The sequence below is a fragment of the Canis lupus genome, chromosome X (assembly GCF_003254725.2).
Source record: "Canis lupus dingo isolate Sandy chromosome X, ASM325472v2, whole genome shotgun sequence".
Classification (NCBI taxonomy): Eukaryota; Metazoa; Chordata; class Mammalia; order Carnivora; family Canidae; genus Canis; species Canis lupus.
In genome coordinates, this window is record NC_064281.1 from 78,969,368 (window position 1) to 78,987,779 (window position 18,412).

General features: G+C 40.6%; 1 protein-coding gene across 1 annotated transcript in view; it reads left to right on the plus strand.

The window, feature by feature from the left end:
• Positions 1-18,412, plus strand: part of IL1RAPL2 (interleukin 1 receptor accessory protein like 2) — a 1,329,588-nt gene that overhangs the window by 680,619 nt on the left and 630,557 nt on the right. Inside the window, exon 3 of the mRNA XM_035712073.2 lies at positions 13,410-13,683. Within this exon, the coding sequence (XP_035567966.1) occupies positions 13,410-13,683 (274 nt within the window). The remainder of the gene's footprint in view (positions 1-13,409; positions 13,684-18,412) is intronic.

The following is an 18,412-nucleotide window of genomic DNA, read 5'->3' on the forward strand; positions in this document are numbered from 1 at the left end:
TCCAGTGGATAGTCTTTCCTCCTTTATCGAATATTAGTTGACCATAAAGTTGAGGGTCCACTTTTGGATTCTCTATTCTGTTCCATTGATCTATGTGTCTGTTTCTGTGCCAGTACCACACCGTCTTGATGACCACAGCTTTGTAGTACAACCTGAAATCTGGCATTGTGATGCCCCCAGATGTGGTTTTCTTTTTTAAAATTCCCCTGGCTATTCGGGGTCTTTTCTGATTCCACACAAATCTTAAAATAATTTGTTCTAACTCTCTGAAGACAGTCCATGGTATTTTCATAGGGATTGCATTAAATGTGTAAATTGCCCTGGTAACATTGACATTTTCACAATAATAATTCTGCCAATCCATAGCATGGAATATTTTTCCATCTCTTTGTGTCTTCCTCAATTTCTTTCAGAAGTGTTCTATAGTTTTGAGGGTATAGATCCTTTACCTCTTTGGTTAGGTTTATTCCTAGGTATCTTATGCTTTTGGGTGCAATTGTAAATGGGATTGACTCCTTAATTTCTCTCTCTTCAGTCTCATTGTTAGTGTATAGAAATGCCACTGACTTCTGGGCATTGATTTTTTATCCTCCCACGCTGCCAAAATGCTGTATGAGTTCTAGCAATCTTGGGGTGGAAGCTTTTGTGTTTTCTATGTAGAATATCCTGTCATCGACGAAGAGGAAGAGTTTGACTTCTTCTTTGCCAATTTGAATGCCTTTAATGTCTTTTTGTTGTCTGATTGCTGAGGCTAGGACTTCCAGTACTATGTTGAATAGCAGTGGTGAGAGTGGACATCCCTGTCTCATTCCTGATCTTAGGGGAAAGGCTCCCAGTGCTTCCCCATTGAGAATTATATTTGCTGTGGGCTTTGCGATGATGGCTTTTAAGATGCTGAAGAATGTTCCCTCTATCCCTACACTCTGAAGAGTTTTGATCAGGAATGGATGCTGTATTTTGGCAAATGCTTTCTTTGCATCTCTGAGAGGATCATATGGTTCTTGGTTTTTCTCTTGCTGATTTGATGAATCACATTGAGTGTTTTACGAGTGTTGAACCAGCCTTGTGTCCCGGGGATAAATCCTACTTGGTCATGGTGAATAATTTTCTTAATGTATTGTTGGATCCTATTGGCTAATATCTTGTTGAGAATTTTTGCATCCATGTTCTTCAGGGATATTGGTCTGTAATTCTCCCTTTTGCTGGAGTCTTTGCCTGGTTTTGGAATTAAGGTGATGCTGGCCTCATAGAACGAATTTGGAAGTACTCCATCTCTTTCTATCTTTCCAAACAGCTTTAGTAGAATAGGTATGGTTTCTTCTTTAAATGTTTGATAGAATTCCCCTGGGAAGCCATCTGGCCCTGGACTTTTGTGTCTTGGGAGGCTTTTCATGACTGCTTCAATTTCCTCCCTGGTTATTGGCCTGTTCAGGTTTTCTCTTTCTTCCTGTTCCAGTTTTGGTAGTTTGTGGCTTTCCAGGAATGTGTCCATTTCTTCTAGATTGCCTAATTTATTGGCGTATAGCTGTTCATAAAATGTTTTTAAAATCGTTTGTATTTCCTTGGTGTTGGTAGTGATCTCTCTTTTCTCATTCTTGATTTTATTAATCTGAGTCTTCTCTCTCTTCTTTTCAATAAGGCTGGCTAATGGTTTATCTATCTTATTAATTCTTTCAAAGAACCAACTACTGGTTTTGTTGATCTGTTCCACAGTTCTGGTCCCGATTTCGTTGAGTTCTGCTCGAATCTTTATTAACTCTCCTCTTCTGCAGGGTGTAGGATCTATTTCCTGTTTTTTCTCTAGCTCCTTTAGGTGTAAGGTTAGCTTTTGTATTTGAGTTCTTTCCCGTTTTTGGATGGATGCTTCTATTGCGATGTATTTCCCCCTCAGGACTGCTTTTGCTGCATCCCAAAGATTCTGAACGGTTGTATCTTCATTCTCATAGTTTTCATGAATCTTTTTAATTCTTCCTTAATTTCCTGGTTAACTCTTTCATCTTTTAGCAGGATGGTTCTTAACCTCCACGTGTTTGAGGTCCTTCCAAACTTCTTGTTCTGATTTAGTTCTAATTTCAAGGCATTATGGTCTGAGAATATGCAGGGGACGATCCCAATCTTTTGGTATCGGTTGAGACCCGATTTGTGACCCAGTATGTGGTCTATTCTGGAGAAAGTTCCATGTGCACTTGGGAAGAATGTGTATTCAGTTGAGTTTGGATGTAAAGTTCTGTAGATATCTCTGAAATCCGTCTGGTCCAGTGTATCATTTAAAGTTCTCGTTTCTTTGGAGATGTTGTGTTTAGAAGACCCATCGAGTGTAGAAAGCGCTAGATTGAAGTCACCAAGTATAAGTGTATTATTATCTAAGTATGTCTTAACTTTGGTTATTAATTGATTTATATATTTGGCAGCTCCCACATTCGGGGCATATATATTGAGGATTGTTAAGTCCTCTTGTTGGTTAGATCCTTTAAGTATGATATAGTGTCCCTCTTCATCTCTCACTACAGTCTTCGGGGTAAATTTTAGTTTATCTGATATAAGGATGGGTACCCCTGCTTTCTTTTGAGGACCATTCGAATGGTAAATGGTTCTCCAACTCAGGCTGTAGATGTCCTTCTGTCTAAAATGAGTCTCTTGTTGACAGCAAATAGATGGGTCCTGCTTTTTTATCCTGTCTGAAACCCTGCGCCTTTTGATGGGGTCTTTAAGCCCGTTCACATTCAGAGTTACTATTGAAAGATAATGAGTTTAGTGTCATCATGATATCTATTCAGTCCTTGTTTTTGTGGAATGTTCCACTGGACTTGTTCTTAAAGGGGAATTTTAAGAGTCCCCCTTAAAATTTCTTGCAGAGCTGGTTTGGAGGTCACCTATTCTTTCAGTTCCTGCCTGTCTTGGAAGCTCTTTATCTCTCCTTCCATTCTGAATGAGAGCCTTGCTGGATAAAGTATTCTTGGTTGCATGTTCTTCTCATTTAGAACCCTGAATATATCCTGCCAGCCCTTTCTGGCCTGCCAGGTCTCTTTGGAGAGGTCTGCTGTTACCCTAATACTCCTCCCCATAAGTCAGGGATTTCTTGTCTTTTGCTGCTTTAAGGATCTTCTCTTTATCTTTGGAATTTGCCAACTTAACTATTAAATGTCGAGGTTTTGAATGGTTTTTATTTATTTTAGGGGGGCATCTCTCTATCTCCTGGATCTGAATGCCTGTTTCCCTTCCCAGATTAGGAAAGTTTTCAGGTATGATTTGTTCAAATACTTATTCTGGACCTCCATCCCTTTCGGCGCCCTCGGGAACCCCAATTAAACGTAGGTTTTTCTTCCTCAGGCTGTCGTTTATTTCCCTTAGTCTATCTTCATGGTCTTTTAATTGTTTGTCTCTTTTTTCCTCAGTTTCTCTCTTTGCTATCAACTTGTCTTCTATGTCACTCACTCGTTCTTCCACCTCATTAACCCTCGTCGTTAGGACTTCTAGTTTGGATTGCATCTCATTTAATTGATTTTTAAATTCTGCCTGATTGGATCTAAAATCTGCAGTCATGAAGTCTCTTGAGTCCTTTATGCTTTTTTCTAGAGCCACCAGTAGCTGTATACTAGTGCTTCTGAATTGGCTTTCTGACATTGAATTGTAATCCAGATTTTGTAACTCTGTGGGAGAGAGGACTGTTTCTGATTCTTTCTTTTGAGGTGAGGTTTTCCTTCTAGTCATTTTGCCAGTGCAGAGTGGCCAAAAACAAGTTGTATTGGGAAAAGGAGATAAGGAGAGGAGAGAAAAAAGGAAAGAAAAGAGAAAAAGAAAGAAGAAAAAAGGAAGAAAAAAGAAAAATAAAGAAGAAAAAGAGAAAGAAAAAGAAAGAAAGGGACAAAAGGGTGGGGGAAGCAAACAGAAATCAAAAAGCAAAACAAAACAAAACAAAACTCAGGGGAGTATCGTCTGATTCTGTATACTTAAATCCCTTGACTTCCCCTGGAACTTGTCCGTCTAGCTGGTATTCTGGGGGAGGGGCCTGTTGTGCTGATTTTCAGGTGTTAGCACTTGGGGGAGCTGCTCTGCCCCCTCCCTGGTGCAGGGCTCAGTGGGGGTTGTTTACCCTGTGAGGCCCCAGGAGGAACAACGCCAGTGGCGGCGGCCAGCCCTGGAGCCCTGGATTCAGCTCCCGCAGGAACTACAGAGCTCTCAGTCTGCAGGGGCCTGGATGCTCAGCTCCGTGCAGGAGCGTCCTTGCTGTCCTGGGCCCTCCTGGCCTCTGTCTGTCCCGGGGGGAGGCTGGATCCTGGGCTGTGTCCCCGGCGTCCTGTGCCGGGCCTGCGCTGTTGGATTCGCGCTCTGGCCGGGCAGCCCCCTCCGCAGAACCTCGGCCCGAGCCCTCTGAGCTGCTCCCGGGTCCAGCTGTGTGCGCTACAGCTATTTAGGGAGCTTGGTGCACTCTCCCCGGGTCGCAGGTGTCTGTTAGTGTCCCAGGGAGCCTGGGGGCATCCCCGCCCCTCCTGGGATCCTGCTCTAACTCCCTGCAAGCGCCTTTCCTCCCGAGAAGATTGGTGCAGCTCCTGCTTCTCCAGGACGGTGCTTTCCTGTCCTGGGGACACTCGCCCCGGCCTTAGCCCGGCTCCTCGCGGGGCCCCTCCCCCTTGGAGGCCTTTTGTTCTTTTATTCCCCCCCCATCTTCCTACCTTGATAGAAGTGTGAACTCTTCTCACTGTCGCATTCCAGCTGTTCTCTCTTTAAATCTCAGGCCGAATTGGTAGATATTCTGGATGATTTGAAGGTTATCTAGGTAATTTGGTGGGGCAGGTGACTTGGGGACCCTACTCTTCCGCCATCTTGCCCCTCCTCCCTCTCCTGACATTCCTATCAGAATTTGGACACATCACTGCTTTCTGTGGTGGGTAGCAGCAGGGGCAATCCTAAAGTCTTTGATAAATACAACTTTTGATTATTAGTGAATTTGGGGGAAAAAACCCACATGGTTTCATCCCATAAAGATTTAATGAGTGCCTACTATGTTCAATACATTGGACTACTATGTTCAATACATTGGTCCTAGCAATACAAAGTAAATGAGACGCCCATCTAACCGAGGAGATATGTAGACAAACACGTGGTGAGAGATGGATTCACATGGAGCAATGAAGTCTGTTTTCAGAGAAGTGGCATTTGAAGCTGCATCTTGGAGGATTAGGATCTCAATAGATAGGCACAGAGGCAAAGGGTATACTGGAGGAAGAGCAAAAGAAGTGAATGGCATGTTCAGGACAGGTGAGTATTGAGGTATTGGATGTGCAAAGAACTATGGGGAGGGGCAGAAAAGACAGGCGTCTAGAGTGAGCCAGGGGAGCTAGGCTTAGGGATTTGCACACCTGGAGCCACTGCAGGTTTTGAGCAGTGAAAGGATGGTCATATACTTCAGAAAGATCACTTTAGTAGCAGTTTCAAGAACAGATTGGAATGGGAAAGTTGGAAAATCATTTTAGAAGGGAATCACAATAGTCCAAACAAGATAGAAGGATCTGGACTTTCACATCTATGAGGATGGAGAGTAGGGGAAGAATTTCAATAATTTTTCAGAAGCAATGAGCTTTACTGTCTTTTTGGGAGGAGCAGGGGGAGGTCACTGGGACGGGAAAGGCAAGATTCAGGGATGTTTTCCAAAGAATTTGATGTGGATGGCTGTGAACATGGGAGGCGGAGCAGATTTGGCATGGAAGATAAACTTACTGCCAAGCATCCTGGATTTGAGGGGGCAGCAGAAAGCCTGCTAGAGGGATTGGCAGGGAGTTCTTATATCCTGTATCCCACAGGCTTATTTGCTGCCGCAGCCATCAAATTAACATCAGTGCATCTGAGAAGGGCTCCTGGCTAGTAATGAATTCCCAAGGAAGCTCTTATGAGGCCTCAGGTAATCAGGAGTGGAGGAGTTAGTTGTAGTGTTTCATGTGGCTTCACCTCCAGAACGTAATTGAGGCTCATTTGTCGGGTAAGATCTAAGGAATGATCTTGACAAAGCATAGCACAGATCCTGTAATGAAAGGGAAATGAAGATGGTTGCCAGCCCATTATTAAGCATAATAACTAGGTTGAAATGAGATGAAAGACTTCATTTAGGCAGAACTTCCCTATTGACAAATGGCAGGGGGTAAAAGTGTGAAAGGAAAGCATATAATCCAATTCATAAAAAGTATAGAAATGCTTTTTAAAACTTGAAGCGATAATCACTCATTGTATATATAGAGCTGGGGTGGGGGATGTTTTCTCTATTGATAGATACTGATGCACAGATGAAAGTTTTTAAAATATTTTTTTTTCTACTGACAGAACTTTATTTAAAAAATAATAAGACAACTCTGTCCATATTCCCAGGCTGGGGGCAAGGAGGCTTGCGTCCAGCAGAAAGGGCACAGGCCATTTACTTCTTGGAGACCTTGACTTCTTGTGCTTGGAGCTGCCCACTTGAGGCAGATAAGTGTTCACCATGATGAGTATAAATGAAAAGAAACTTGTTTTTAGGTCCATGTTTGGGGGAGCTGAGAAATAGAAAGCATTTAACTCCTGTGTTAAAATGTTAGAAATAAAAATAAGAGCACTGTGTTCAAAATTATAATACATAAATACAAATGTTAAGATAAACTCAACTCAGGGCACTTGGGTGGCTCAGTCGATTAAGGATCTGCCTTCAGCTTAGGTCATGATCCGAGGGTCCTGGGATCGAGCCTCCCATTAGGCTCCATGATCATGGAGGGGTCTGCTTCTCCCTCTGCTCCTCCCCTCACTCCTGCTCAACCTCTCCCCTCTAAAAGAAATAAATAAAATCTTAAAAAAAGATAAACACAACTCTATTCCTAGATTATGATTTTAGGGATTGGGTGATCATCCCTAGATATTTAATTTTAAATTGGTATGGGTCAGATAAAATCGATCCTAGTTTTAGATCTGATCTTCAGAGGTTAAATAAAATACACAAATTAAGAATTCATTACTCTATAAGTACTGTGTGTAATTTATAGATAAATAATTGGCATACATTATTTTGTGGTTATTATTCCCACAATGGTTATTATTTGGGGATACATTATCATTCAGCTAGAAAGGTCTACTGTACTGGATAGGCATGTGCTCTTTGGAATACATACAACAATTTCGATAGCATCAAGCAAATTTTAATATTTTAATGGCTCATGAGCTGGGATGGGAGTATAGGAGGCAATATGTAAAACACACAGCATGTAAGAACATAAGTTCTGGAGTCAAACTCACCTGTGTTGGGATCCACACTACTACCACAACTTGCATGACCTTGAGCAAGTCATTTGAACTGAGGTTTTTTTTTTTTTTTCTCCTCAGTAAAATAGGAATGATAAGAGTCCCTACATCCCAGAGTTAACAGGATAGTAAAATGAGAAAAATACATGCAAAGCACCTATCACAGTACCCAGCTGTTCTGTACTAAGGCTCAATGAATGCCAGTAGCTGCTGTTGCACCTTTATGTGCAGGGTCATCCACCTGCTGTGTGTAACCTGATTACCCAGGTTGAGGAAGAACTCAGCTGCATGCTCAACTTTTTGTCTCCCTCTGTCACCCACAGTGGTGCATCCCCAGGTGTGCTGTGATCCCTCCCCAACGACCAGTGGTTGGCAGATAGCAGTTTTTTTAGTTCTAGAGTTTAGGTGGGGAAATGTTAAGTGCTACACAAAAAACTTGGACAGCTCCCCCTCTAGTGGTGATTTGATGAATTGCCCCCAACAATTGCCCTGTTGATCACAAACAGGAGAGCTGGTTGTAAAAATGAAACGGATATAGTTGGCAGAAAGGAAAACAGCTGGTTTAACAAATGAATTTATTAATCACAAACACATAATAAGCTAGTAACAAATGTACATCTGAGGCTTAAGTTGTAATGAATGTCATTAAGATATCTGCAGCTTGTATATTTTCTTCTATGCTAATTAGCCATTTTACCTAAACAGATTTCTAATTCGGGGGAAAAAATCCAGAATTGGCAATTCTACACATAGTTACGTATCCTACCCCCAATAAAAATTACTGTACACAATACTTTTTTCTAAAATAATGTAATTATTGTTGATAACAGCATCTTATCCTCTTTTAGTAATTTATAAACTTTTCTCAGAGCTTTGTTTTCACAGCAGGTAGGTGTAGTATGTTTCCCTCTCCTGGTTGTATTGAGGAGAAAACCAAGGCTTTTCTATAAAGAGGCTAAATAAGTTTTCTTTTGTCACCCAAGGCACTTCTCATGGGATTGTATTAGATTTTACCCCTAGGAATCTCCTCTTGGCAAAATAAATTGCATGGACACTGGTATGTCCCTTATGTGCTCATAAACATCATCTCTTTTTTTTTTCTATTTGAATCTTCATGTTGGGACGCCTAAAAACACAGTTGTTTGGCAGATTGGAATGAAAATGATTAAAATAGAGACCTGGGTTTTTTAAAACAAATTTTAAATATTTATTTTTATTTATTTTAGAGAGAAAGCACGCTCAAGCTGGGGGGAGGGCCAGAGAGAGGCAGAGCAGCAGACTCCCCACTGAGCAGGGTGCCTGACCTGGGGCTCGATCCCAGGATCCTGAGATCATGACCTGAGCAGAAACCAAGACTTGGAGGCTTAAGTGACTGAGCCACCTATGCGCCCTGTGACCTAGGTTTTAAAGAAGTAGCTTTTTTTTTTGCTCCATTATAATTGTTTTGGATAGCTCAGATATTAAAGCATTTCTGCCAAAAAGACTAAACTGAGAGTAATAACTTTGTGAGCCTTACAGAAATGTAAATCAAGGTAGTAGAGATGAAAATCTAAAGAAATAGTTTCTTAATATTGTATAAATACAATAGCAAATCAAGTATTTAATTGATTCTTAAATACTCAAGCTATTCATAAGACTTATGAGTGAACAGAAAATGGATAATTTAGAAATAGGAGGTATTTTCTAATGGAATGGCAGGAATATTTATAACCATATAGAGTTATTAAGAAGCAGAGAACAGGCAGCACTCACTTATACTTTTGTTGAGCTGATGCTGTAGCAAGTTTCAATCCATATGTAGAATTTCACTGTTTGGGAGGGAAAACTGTTTTTTTTTTCTTGTAGTGCCTCTATTTATACTTGGGGCTGGTCAATGAAACCCAGTTCTCAACTCACCTGTGGGAGAAGCTGGTCTGTCCAGAAACTGCTTTTCTCAGGAACCCTGTCAGGGCCAACTTAAACAGGTGTGACTGGAGTTGTAAACAGAATGGGCCTGAACACTCTGGATTATAGGCTTGTGCTGATGAGATCAAGCTTGCAGGTTGGCTTCCTCTGTGTGCTACTCAGTTCCACTAAGTCCCCAACCTGGCCATAGTCTGCACCTTTGTCAGCTGCATGACAGATCCCTATTTGCCAAATATGTATAGAGTGTCAACATGTGAGGGGCCCTGAAAATGAGGCATATTATTGCAAACTCATTCTCATGATAGAAACATGACTTGCACTAATGACTTCTGGTGGCACCATCTTTGATTCCTGCAATGACCTTGGCTAATTGAATTCTATGCGACCTTTCTCCTCTTCCTGCCTTTTTGTGACCCTCTCACACCTTTTGATGCTTCTCCTTTAACCTCATAGTTTCAGTTCCTTCATGCTGCCCTGCCACCTGACTTCCCAGGTCTCTTAATACAGTACATCCTTCTTAGTTGCTTCACCATTCCCAAATCTAAAAAATGGCTGTGCTATATCATATTCTATCCCCTCTTGCCCTGCTCTTGGCTTATTTCCCTAGGAATAGCAATCTAAGAGAAACAAGTCATACTATCATGTTGAGATCTAGTAGGGTCCAATACTCTCTTGATATAAGAATACAATGCCTTAACTCATAGGAATGGATTTCTACTCATGAAACATCAGTGTGGCAAAATATTTGGTGGCAGATGGGCCTTCATGGATCCTTGGTATCATACCCTTTGTCTACCTTTTTTAAAAGATTTTATTTATTTATTCATGGGAGACAGAGATTGAGAGAGGCAGAGACACAGGCAGAGGGAGAAGCAGGCTCCATGTAGGGAGCCTGACACGGGACTCAATCCCGGGCCCCCAGGATCAGGCCCTGGGCTAAAGGTGGCGCTAAACCACTGAGCTACCCGGGCTGCCCCCCTTTGTCTACTTTTGAGGAAGACTCCCTCTGGTTTCTTGAAATACCTTATATTGTAACTCTGTATTGTGAATACTAAAGGAAAAGAATAAAGGAGATAACATACAGAAATTGTTTTCCTCATTACTGCAGATCTGTTTTCTGCCTATTGACCACCTTTTAACTAAATACTTCCTTTTTACTAACTAAACAAGAGAACAGAGAAAAAGGAACTATGAATCTATTAAATCAAATACATTTTGCTCAAGTAGTAGTACTTAGAAGGAAATGAATTCTCAGTATACTCTCAAGGTCTGTATGATAAAGCTAATTGTGAATGCAGTTAAATGTCTTCAACTGCCTTTGAACATGATCATTGTGTCTCAGGAGCAGATATTTTGATTATCTTCAATACCAACTATGTCCTGTTACTAATGGGCCAAACCAGACTGTTAATACTGTAAAAGCGAGATTGTACAACAGATCATTTAAAGGAAGCAACTAAAGGGATTTAGGGAACCAATGGAGAAAAAAACATTCCAAAAGGGTTTTTTTAAAGTAAGTAATTATAGAGGTTGAAGCTACTTTGCTAAGCCAAATTTGTTAATTCAAAAACATTTGCTGTGCCTCGTAGGGTTAGGGGAATAAACTAGACTATTTAAGAGTCTTTTTAAATTATCCTCAGGTTTTTGTTTTTGTTAATGCCTGGGAACAGTGTCACAGGCAATCCATTGAAAGGAATAGTATCAAATTCATTAAAGATTATAAAGCAATAAATATTAAAATTACATTTAATCCAGAGAGGATTACCATAATTTACCATGACCCAGAAAGTTGAGCTAATACAGATTCCCCCCCTCTATTATTGACACTTAGGAGAGTGACACATGACAGGTAAACAACTAATACCAGGGAGTGAATAATAAAGCTCTGCAAGAACTTGCTAGTCTTAAGTACATATTTAGTCTAATCCAGTTGTGCCTTCTTGCTTCAACAGTGCAAAATGGTCATCAAAATCCATAGTGGTGAATCTGGTACCTTCTGAATCCTCAAAGAAAGTTCAAATGCCCTTCATATAAATTTAGAATGATTTATTTGGTTATTAATTTGTTTTTCAATGAATATATACATAAGAGGATTTGAAGCAGCTTATAACAAAAGCCCATATGTAGCATGGCAATAAAAAATGAAGTCAGAAAGAGAGATCAGAAGAAATCACAGAATTCAAAAACTTTCTTGGGCTGTAGACCCTTTTAGTGATCTATTAAATAGCTGTGGGACATCTCCCCAGAAAAGTATTACTATGCAAATAGGCACAGAAACCTTTAAGCCTATCCAGGCACCGTCCCCCTGTGTGACTTTGAACCCTGGTCAAGAACCCTTGAATAGAGGAAGCAGTATCTTGAGGTAAGGTAGTTATTGCATTGGGGGCACCTGAGAGGCCAAGTTGGTTAACCGTCCCAATTTTGGTTTAGGCTCAGTTCCTGATCTCAGGGTCATGAGATCAGCCCAGAGTTGGCTCTGGACTCAGCATGGAGTCTGCTTAAGGTTCTTTTTATCTCTCTCCCTCTACCTCTGCCCCTCCCCCTCCCACCCCCCTCCTATGTGCCTGTGCACAATCCCTCTCTGCCCCTCTCCCTTGCACCTGCACACACTCTCTCTAAAATAAATAAAACTTAAAAAGAAAAAGATAATGTTTGTCCTTCTCCGATTGACATTATATGGTCTCATTCATTTGGGGAATATAAAAAATAGTGAAAGGGAATAAAATATAATAATAAAATAGTGAAAGGGGAGGTGGGCGAGGGTGGGGGTGACTGGGTGGCAGGCACTGAGGGGGGCACTTGATGGGATGAGCACTGGGTGTTATTCTGTATGTTGGCAAATTGAACACCAATAAAAAATAAATTTATAAAAAAAGAAAAAGATATTATTGCACTTGAGTATTGTATTTATCCCTGAGCTTCCTGTCAACTGAGGTTAAGAGATAAACACACTGGGCTGAGGAGTTCTCAAAATCTACAAAAAGAAGCAGATCAGTTTACAAAATTATAAGTGAAACACATAATTTTAAAATGGCAGTGTTTATATGTTTATGAAAGGGTTTTTTTATAAAGAGTAATCAAGTAATATAAAGGGATGTTGCATAATTTGATTGAAATTCTTTGAAATTAAATAATTGGAGGTAGAATATCTATGGTAATTGTGCTGACTCGTATATTAAATTAGCCAATGTCATTTCCAACCATTCTGGGAAGGAGGGAATCTACTGTATATGTCTTTCTTTAATGGTAGATTTACCCACCTAATATTATTTGATTAAAACTGACATTAATATAATATATTCCCATGAGCAAACATCAGCTGAGCAGCAAGGGAGGCCTTAGGGTATAAGAAGAAATCAAACTGTGATTAAATATCTATTAATAGTTCATACCATGGAAAACAGGCATTTAGATAATAGCAAATAATCACTTTAGGTGTCTGCTGCTTCCAACTTTTCTTGAAGGCAAATAAATAACACAATCGTTCCTGTCACAATTATAAGCAGAGTCAGTATAGGGTAGGGGTTAAGAACACAGTCTGTAGAATCAGAGACTGGTTTTCTACCACTTCTTAGCTGTGTGACCTTGGACAAAGTCACTGAACTTCTTTGAGTCTCAGTTTTCTTGTCTGTAAAATGAAAATCATAAATGAATCTCAAGGCTGCTCCTAGGCTGTACAAGGGTCCCCCGGAAGTATTTCTTTTGTGGGACTCCTGTCCAAACACCTTGAGTCTCCTAAAATCTACGTCAGTGTCATCCTAGCTATCCAATCTCACACAATCCTGTGAAGGAAATACCACATGACTAGCAGGAGTAATCCACTTGCCAGACTAGTCTGCCAGAATTGGGACCTATTGGTGGGGCCCCAGGACAACCACATAAGCACCAGTGCTGGATGAAGCTCTTTGAAGGATCCAGTCAACTGCAAGTAGAAGGTCACTGTAGAGGACTGAAAATTCCACAGAGGCACAGAGCTAGAATAGGGATCCTATTGGCAGGTCTTGAAGGACGCTGGTCTATCTCAAAGGAGCAGTAGGAAGATTGGCAGGTCTAAGAGGGATGCTGGTCTATATCAAAGGAGCAGTAGGAAGATTAAAGTAATCTATGTAAAGCACTTGACATGCAAATTCCGTGAAGCCTGGCTCACAGTAAGTCCTCAGTAACATGTTGGCAATGATTATTGTGCTTATCATTAGTATTAATGATACTCACTGCATTTCATGCCCAATCTGGTTTTCTTTCAGTGGATGGCTGCATTGACTGGTCAGTGGATCTCAAGACATACATGGCTTTGGCAGGTGAACCAGTACGAGTGAAATGTGCCCTTTTCTACAGTTATATTCGCACCAACTATAGCATGGCCCAGAGCACTGGGCTCAGGCTTATGTGGTACAAAAATAAAGGTGATTTAGAAGAGCCCATCATCTTTTCAGAGGTCAGGATGAGCAAAGAAGAAGATTCAATATGGTTTCACTCAGCAGAGGCACAAGACAGTGGATTCTACACTTGTGTTTTAAGGTGAGTGCTACATGAAAATATTACTCAGTACCATAGCTAGTAGTTTTTTCATTGGGCCTGGAGTATATAGAGGTGCTGCTCATGTTATACAATGGACATTTTCTTGAAATATAGTTGCAGTGTATGTGGAGCTTCAGTAAATTAAATTCTAATTATTTACTGGAACTACAGAGTAGATTCTTACCAAATTTTCATAAAATGGGACTTCCATTTACTGTGTATATTCATATAATTTAGAAAAGTTTTTTTTAAAATTTTATTTATTTATGATAGTCACAGAGAGAGAGAGAGGCAGAGACATAGGCAGAGGGAGAAGCAGGCTCCATGCACGGGGAGCCCGACGTGGGATTCGATCCCGGGTCTCCAGGATCGCGCCCTGGGCCAAAGGCAGGCGCCAAACCGCTGCGCCACCCAGGGATCCCCAATTTAGAAAAGTTTTGAATTTGATCCATTTCTTCCTTGACTCCACCCCTGTTATATGAACAGTTGTTTTTTCATAGAGCCGGTTGGCTCAATGATCTTAATACCTGACTATGAAAATGGCCTAAAGTATCATTTAGGCCAAGGTGTCTCCTTTTTTCTTGATGGAAAATAGCTTCAGGTGCTGCTGGGAGATCTCTTAGCAAATGGACTGCTGTTGAAATTTTTCACATAATTTCCAATATGACCTTGAGTCCACTGTATCTAAATATTCAACATGGAGCCCTGTAAACACACCGTCATCATGAGTTCCTAGGTGCTTTGTGGGGAATATATCACAGGTACAATTCATTTTTGCAAGAAGCAATCTGCTTTATCTGTAGAGATTCCACAGTATGTCCTCCCTTCCCCTTGTGCCCTGGTGCTAGGATCTAGGATCTAGAATCTCAGATAGAGACTGCATTAGGTATTGAAGTAGATAGCTGAAATGACCTTTACATCATTTTCAATTCTACCATTTTGGGAGTCTCTGATCTTGCTCACCAGGGACCTACACTCTATTATTTGATTTTAACTTCTTGGAAATGCAGACCCTTCCTATTTTTGTCTCCTATGGACTTTGATGCCAAAGCTATGTCACCTCTTTATCAAAAACACTTTGAAACCCATGGTGAGGCCTCATTGTTCAAAAGGCCAGGAGAACAAGATGGTGTATAAATAATCTTCTTGAAGCTCTAAGCATCAAATGTGTTTTGTATCTGTGTGTTTTGAGGGAGGGGGGTGTTGGGGAAGCAACTGGTGAGCATAGTTTCTGTTTGTGGTGGGCAAAAACTCTAGGATATTGGCAGAAATAGCAATCATTCTCATCACATCCTTAGTGATATCAACATTTTCATGTACTTGGGCATCCCGTAGCACAATTGAGAAAAGGATGTTAATTCAACTTTAGTGATGGCCACTGTATTCTTTTGGGTGCTGCTACCCTTTTCCTGCTTACCTCCTCTCCACCCTCCATACTCATTCAATCCGGCCAATCTTTTTTTTAAAATTAATTTTTTATTGGTGTTAAATTTACGAACATACAGAATAACACCCAGTGCTCAACCTGTCAAGTGCCCCCCTCAGTGCCTATCACCCATTCACCCCCACCGCCCGCCCTCCTCCCTTTCCACCACCCCTAGTTCGTTTCCCAGAGTTAGGAGTCTTTATGTTCCGTCTCCCTTTCTGATATTTCCCACACATTTCTTCTCCCTTCCTTTATATTCCCTTTCAATATTATTTATATTCCCCAAATAAATGAGAACATACACTGTTTGTCCTTCTCCGATTGACTTACTTCACTCAGCATAATACCCTCCAGTTCCATCCACGACAAAGCAAAAGGTGGGTATTTGTCGTTTCTAATGGCTGAGTAATATTCCATTGTATACATAAACCGCACCTTCTTTATCCATTCCTCTTTTGATGGACACCGAGGCTCCTTCCACAGTTTGGCTATTGTGGACATTGCTGCTAGAAACATAGGGGTGCAGGTGTCCCGGCTTTTCATTGCATCTGAATCTTGGGGGAAATCCCCAACAGTGCAATTGCTGGGTCCTAGGGCAGGTCTATTTTTAACTCTTTGAGGAACCTCCACACAGTTTTGCACAGTGGCTGCACCAGTTCACATTCCCACCAACAGTGTAAGATGGTTCCCTTTTCTCTGCATCCTCTCCAACATTTGTGGTTTCCTGCCTTGTTAATTTTCCCCATTCTCACTGGTGTCAGGTGGGATCTCATTGTGGTTTTGATTTGTATTTCCCTGATGGCAAGTGATGCAGAGCATTTTCTCATATGCATGTTGGCCATGTCTATGTCTTCCTCTGTGAGATTTCTGTTCATGTCTTTTGCCCATTTCATGATTGGATTGTTTGTTTCTTTGGTGTTGAGTTTAAGAAGTTCTTTCTAGATCTTGGAAACTAGCCCTTTATCTGATAGGTCATTTGCAAATGTCTTCTCCCATTCTGTCGGTTGTCTTTTACTTTTGTTGACTGTATCCTTTGCTGTGCAAAAGCTTCTTATCTTGATGAAGTCCCAATAGTTCATTTTTGCTTTTGTTTCTTTTGTCTTCGTGGATGTATCTTGCAAGAAATTACTGTGGCCAAGTTCAAAAAGGGCGTTGCCTGTGTTTTCCTCTAGGATTTTGATGGAATCTTGTCTGACATTTAGATCTTTCATCCATTTTGAGTTTCTCTTTGTGTATGGTGCAAGAGAGTGGTCTAGTTTCATTCTTCTGCATGTGGATGTCCAATTTTCTCAGCACCATCTATTGAAGAGGCTGTCTTTCTTCCAATGTATAGTCTTTCCTCCTTTATCGAATATTAGTTGACCATAAAGTTCAGGGTCCACTTCTGGATTCTCTATTCTGTTCCATTGATCTATGTATCTGTTTTTGTGCCAGTACCACACTGTCTTGATGACCACAGCTTTGTAGTACAACCTGAAATCTGGCATTGTGATGCCCCCGTTATGGTTTTCTTTTGTAAAACTCCCTTGGCTATTCGGGGTCTTTTCTGATTCCACACAAATCTTAAAATAATTTGTTCTAAATCTCTGAAGAAAGTCCATGGTATTTTGATAGGGATTGCATTAAACGTGTAAATTGCCCTGGGTAACATTGACATTTTCACAATATTAATTCTGCCAATCCATGAGCATGGAATATTTTTCCATCTCTTTGTGTCTTCCTCAATTTCTTTCAGAAGTGTTCTATAGTTTTGAGGGTATAGATCCTTTACCTCTTTAGTTAGGTTTATTCCTAGGTATCTTACGCTTTTGGGTGCAATTGTAAATGGGATTGACTCCTTAAGTTCTCTTTCTTCAGTCTCATTTTTAGTGTAGAGAAATGCCATTGATTTCTGGGCATTGATTTTGTATCCTGCCACGCTACCAAATTGCTGTATGAGTTCTAGCAATCTTGGGGTGGAGGCTTTTGGGTTTTCTATGTAGAGTATCATGTTATCGGCGAAGAGGGAGAGTTTGACTTCTTCTTTGCCAGTTTGAATGCCTTTAATGTCTTTTTGTTGTCTCTTTGCTGAGGCTAGGACTTCCAGTACTATGTTGAATAGCAGTGGTGAGAGTGGACATCCCTGTCTTGTTCCTGATCTTAGGGGAAAGGCTCCCAGTGCTTCCCCAATGAGAATGATATTTGCTGTGGGCTTTTCATAGATGGCTTTTAAGATATTGAGGAATGTTCCCTCTATCCCTACACTCTGAAGAGTTTTGATCAGGAATGGATGCTGTATTTTGGCAAATGCTTTCTCTGCAGCTAATGAGAGGATCATAGGGTTCTTGGTTTTTCTCTTGCTGATATGATGAATCACATTGAGTGTTTTACGAGTGTTGAACCAGCCTTGTGGCCCATGAAGAAATCCTACTTGGTCATGGTGAATAATTTTCTTAATGTATTGTTGGATCCTATTGGCTAGTATCTTGTTGAGAATTTTTGCATCTATGTTCATCAGGGATACTGGTCTGTAATTCTCCTTTTTGGTGGAGTCTTTGGTTTTGGAATGAAGGTGATGCTGGCCTCATAGAACGAATTTGGAAGGACTCCATCACTTTCTATCTTTCCAAACAGCTTTAGTAGAATAGGTATGATTTCTTCTTTAAACGTTTGATAGAATTCCCCTGGAAAGCCATCTGGCCCTGGACTCTTGTGTCTTGGGAGGTTTTTGATGACTGCTTCAATTTCCTCCCTGGTTATTGGCCTGTTAAGGTTTTCTATTTCTTCCTGTTCCAGTTTTGGTAGTTTGTGGCTTTCCAGGAATGCATCCATTTCTTCTAGATTGCCTAATTTATTGGCATATAACTGTTGATAATATGTTTTTAAAATCGTTTGTATTGCCTTGGTGTTGGTAGTGATCTCTCCTTTCTCATTCTTGATTTTATTAATTTGAGTGTTCTCTCTCTTCTTTATAATAAGGTTAGCTAATGGTTTATCTATCTTATTAATTCTTTCAAAGAACCAACTCCTGGTTCTGTTGATCTGTTCCACAGTTCTTCTGGTCTTGATTTCGTTGAGTTTTGCTTGAATCTTAATTAACTCTCTTCTTCTGCTGGGTGTAGGGTCCATCTACTGTTTTTTTGTCTAGCTCCTTTATGTGTAAGGTTAGCTTTTGTACTTGAGTTCTTTCCAGTTTTTGAATGGATGATTGTATTGCGCTGTATTTCCCCCTCAGGACTGCTTTTGCTGCATCCCAAAGATTTTGAACGGTTGTATCTTCATTCTCATAGTTTCCACGAATCTTTTTAATTCTTCCTTAATTTC